At 34.0% G+C, this 4,979-nt stretch overlaps 1 protein-coding gene across 1 annotated transcript in view; it reads left to right on the top strand.

The window, feature by feature from the left end:
* UBXN7 (UBX domain protein 7) overlaps positions 1–4,979 on the top strand; it is a 61,162-nt gene that overhangs the window by 39,819 nt on the left and 16,364 nt on the right. The window contains exon 6 of the mRNA XM_010834338.1: positions 4,599–4,745. Within this exon, the coding sequence (XP_010832640.1) occupies positions 4,599–4,745 (147 nt within the window). The remainder of the gene's footprint in view (positions 1–4,598; positions 4,746–4,979) is intronic.

The following is a 4,979-nucleotide window of genomic DNA, read 5'->3' as shown; positions in this document are numbered from 1 at the left end:
TGTCTTTTAATTTCATGGCTGCAGTCACCATCTTCAGTGATTTTGGAGCCCAGAAAAATAAAGTCTGACACTGTTTCCCCATCTATTTCCCATGAAGTGATGGGACTGGATGCCATGATCTTTGTTTTCTGAATGTTGAGCTTTAAGCCAACTTTTTCACTCTCCACTTTCACTTTCATCAAGAGGCTTTTTAGTTCCTCTTCACTTTCTGCCATAAGGGTCTAAATGAAATACTTAGGTTAAGAAATTTAATTATAAGCTGCTTCTTTCTGCATTCTTTAATTTTCTGAATTGTAAAACCTGACAGTGTTTGGCTGCATGTACAAAATCCAAATAATGGAGGTTTGACCAGATGTGTTTCTTTTTGTTGTGTAAATAAAGTTCAGGGAGTCTGATGTCAATTTATCAGCTCAAAAATGTCAGGTTAGATGTCTCCTCAGATTTCATCTTTCGCGGGTGATCTTTAACATGGCAACTGCCTATCCTTTCTAATAACCATTGACGGAGAATAACATAATATGTAAGAAAGAAAAAGGATCTGAGTTTGTTTTGATGTGCTTTCTATTTTCATTAGCTTCTGTGTTGCTCAGGGGCTTAGTGAAGTAACTCTGAACTTGACTTAATTTGGACACTTTGGCCTCATAAAAAGCAGTTAGTCTGCTGCTTGTTCATTAAGGCAAGATGTGAATCTTTCAATATTGTCATCTGGAATTTGATTCAATTTGTTGTATCACCTTTTATTCTTTGTATTTTGTGACCTATGTGGTTTTCAACTGTATTTTTTCACTGATAATACTCAACTTTATCATTTACAACTCTTTAAATGATATAAATATTTCCAGAAAAAATAGGCATTTCATTATGATTAATGATATATCCATTAGTTTTATAAAAATTAGGGAAGCAATATGCAAAATTAATTTGCTGAAACTTAAGAGAGATGAATGTTAAAAATTAAAGGAATAATGAGGTCGCAAAGATTCAGACACGACTGATCGACTTTCACTTTCTTTGGTTGCTCAGGCAGGACCCATAGGTTTGGATTAGATGTAGATCTGAGCTACAGTTTTACAAGTTTAGAAACTAGACTTTGTTGTTTCTTAGTGTAACTAGAGGTAGACCATAATCAAGGGTTCTGGCTCATGCCTGTGAAGTTCATTCAGTATTTATCAAGGCCTCCTATTGTAAGGCCTTGTTCTAGGGGATGGCGATTATATTTATTGGAATAAAGATTTAACTCCATGTGAGAGACCAGGAAAGAAACAATAGCTTAAAGAAGATAGAGGTCCATGCTTTTAGGATGGTTCTGCCCTATGAAGTTATCAGGAATGCAGCTTTTCCTGTCCTGTTCTGCTGTTCCTTAGGCCTTGCTTGCCCTTGTCTGCATGATTCAAGGTGGCTAACCACCATGTTTGCTTTTCAGTTAGCATGCAGGAGGGAAGTGACTGAGAAGGGTACACCTTTTGCATTTAAAGGAACAACTTAGAAGTCACACACATCACTTCTCACATTCCATCAATCAGAACTTAGCAATGTGGCTACACCTAGTTGCAAAGGATACTAGGAAATAAGTATCCAGATGCTTAGCTGAAAGTTGGAGATTCTGTTACTATGGTGAAGGGAAAAATGGGTATTTGTTATCTGTAAGCAGTTTCTGCCATAGGAAGGTAGTGGTAAACAAATTATACTAAGTCCTTTGACATCAAAAAATTTATAGAGGGAGAAACAGACTAAACAAAAACCAAAAACAATATGTATATAACATATTTAGTATATATACTTATGTTTTATGTATGTTTGACACAGAAATTTCAGGTTACAGTAGTTGCTAGGAGAAAGTATAAAATAGAGTAAGGGAAAGAGAGAGAGGACTCTTGTTTGGGGACAAAGTGAGGGAATGTAAACCATAGAAGGATCTTAGGAAAGAGTAGAAAAACAGTTAAGTGTAAAGATACTAGTGTTGGAAAGAGTTCAGGCATATTTTTGGTACAGCCAAGGAAATTTGTGTAGCTGGAGCTGAGTGAACAAGGCACTTAGGGTAAGTTATCTGACCTCGGCAAGGAAATATTTCTTGTTTTCCTCTTTCCCTCTTAGCATGTAAGTTTCTTCTTTCCCCATTAGCATGAATACAGGGATTTTGTTTTATTTACTGTTCTGTGTCCATGGTGCATAGAAGGGTATCTGGCACACAACTGCCCTCCATAAATTATCTAGTGGTATAATCTAGAGTATATTGTACAGAAAGAATCAGAACAATTTCCATAAAATATTTCTTATTTTCATAACAAATGCATGTTTATTTGTAAAATTGCCATTCAGTTGGACTTTACTGATGTAAAGTAAGTAGAAGTAGAAATAAGTTTCTTCTACTCTTAGAAAAACCAAGAGTACTTTAATTTCCAAAGTACTTGCTATAAATGCAAATAAAAATATTTTAATTAAAATGTAAAGAACTGACTCAGTAACAAAATACATAAGATAAAGTTTTTCTAAATAAACTTTATACATAGCTTATGTTTTTATTCAAATTAGGCGAAAATTAGAGAAAAATTAAAAACCAACAAGGAGGGACTTCCCTGGTGGTCCAGTGGTTAAGACTGCACTGCCAGTGTAGGTGTGGGTTTGATCCCTGCTTGGAGAACTAAGATCCCATATGCCGTGAGGCACAGCCAAAAAAAAGCAACAAGGAAAAATAATAGTTTCCATTTCCATAAGAAAGTACAGTGCATATTTTAGTATATTTCCTTTTCAACTTTATGCATATATATTTGTTGAAATAGATTAATTTTTCCTCTGTATCCTCTTTACGTACTTTTCCAACAGTGTAGGAGGGTTCCCTTTTTTATACACCCTCTCCGGCATTTGTTCTTTGTAGATTTATTTATTGATGGCCATTCTGACTGGTGTGAGGTGACACCTCATTGTAGTTTTGATTTTTGATTTGCATTAAAAGTGATTTCCTAACATCTTTCAGTTTCTTTTGCTTGTATAACTCTTCTCCCATTGTAAGCTTTGTGTAGGAAGGGATTTTTTGGTTTGGTAACTGCTATAACTCCAGCATCTATAGCTGTACCTGAAACATGGTAGATACTCAAATATGAATCTGAATGAATGAAAGCATGACTGTGAATAGATGAATTTTTAAAAACAATAGCAGATAGCTCTTATTGTTTTTGAACTCTGCATTTTTAAAATTTTTCATGGGTTTTTTGTTTTGTTTTGTTTTTTGGGGGTTTTTTGGTCAGTGTTGCAGTTAAGGCAGACGTAGTAAATTTACCTTATAGGGATGTGTACTATTTAGTCTGTCCCTCTAAAATGTATTTTCTTTTTTCTCAAATACTTTTCTTCAGTTAAAGCAGTATAATTACTCACTTATCACCCATTTTTTAAATCCACATGCTTGCTATAGGCAAGGGATTAAGTGGAATACTATTACTTCCTAGAAGCAAGGAGTTACTAGATTTTGTATACTTAAAAATAAGCTTTTGACCAGTTAATTGTAGCTTTCTGGCTCATTATAGGGCTACTTCCTTTTAGAACTTGGATTTTCACCTTTGGAATCAGTAACAAATATTATAAAATTATTTTCTCTGGAAGATTTGTATAGAAAAGTAGAATAACATTTTTTTAAGATTGTGTAAACCTGCTTATTAAACAGAAGATAGTCTTACGTTTTCCAATACCTCCGAAATGATATATGTTCTTCAGTTACTATTAATCTGAGTTTTAGCTGATTCTTAAGATTTTCCCATGTCACGCTTATTTGGGAAAAAATATATTGTTCCAGGACAAAATGATTTAAAAGCTGTGACTTCCATTTCATTGTTTCTATAAGAGGATTTGAGGTAGCTTTTGCTCATTTGCTTTTCTGCCATGCTTTTCCAGTTCAGTAATATTTCTTAGATCATTGTTGTGATAAGGCAATGTAAGGGGGAAAAAAAGTACACACTCATAATTGATACTTGTGCTGTAAATTGGGGAGTCTTTTGGAGATCATTCTGAAACATCGTTTCATCTGTAGTTTCAGTTTTTAAATACACGCCTAGGAAAAGAACCCTGAGAGAAAAAATCCTCAGCAGCTTCTAGTGATTTATAGAGTGAATCTATTAAATGCCATGTGCCTAATAATTGAGATGAATACGATATTTGGAAATGTGTGTAAAATGATGTTGAAAAAATAACATAAACTAATACACACATACTGGTTACAGTTATTAAAAAGAAGAGGTATATTTTTGGATAGGGATTAGTAGAGAAAGCACAATAGAATTGTGCCCTTGTTTATGGAATCTTTTTCAGGTAAAGAGGTTTACATGTTTACCAGTGCAATAAAAATCCAGCCACTCTAATAAATAACAATGGATAAAAGGAAAACAATTCATTTAAATTTGAAAAATGCTTGCAAATGGACTCTATAATTACACATATCTATATACATGTATATATAAGCAGTTTATACACAGAAAACTCTAGGCGTCATACTTGAGGGGAAAAACTTAGTATTTATATGGAAAGAAGATAACTTCTGAATTCTGAAACACACCTGTTACCAAGTAGGAACTGTTTCTAATAATTGTTATGTAACTTTATTCTTATAGGCCAAAGAGTGTGGCCAGATGCAAAACAAGTGGCTGATGATAAACATTCAAAATGTACAAGACTTTGCATGCCAGTGCCTCAACCGTGACGTATGGAGCAATGAAGCTGTGAAGAATATTATCCGGGAACATTTCATTTTCTGGCAGGTGGGAGAGTTAATCAGACATTTTATAGCATTTTACTTTGGTAGTATGTGGTTTCTAGGAGGAGGAAGTAGGTTATAAGCTGAAAAAAAATAGCTGAATTAAATTATTACATATGAAAACATAGAGCTACCCATAATGGCTAAGATAGTAAAGACAAAAGAAAATTAGAGCATCAGTGAAGAGAAGGAGGGAAAAACAGAACCAAGCCAAAAAAAAAAAAAAAAAACCAAGCCA

The sequence above is a fragment of the Bison bison genome, unplaced genomic scaffold, assembly GCF_000754665.1.
Source record: "Bison bison bison isolate TAMUID 2011002044 unplaced genomic scaffold, Bison_UMD1.0 scf7180017864032, whole genome shotgun sequence".
NCBI classification, from domain to species: Eukaryota; Metazoa; Chordata; class Mammalia; order Artiodactyla; family Bovidae; genus Bison; species Bison bison.
Note: the sequence above shows the minus strand (reverse complement) of the source record. Positions and strands in the feature narration are given on the sequence as shown.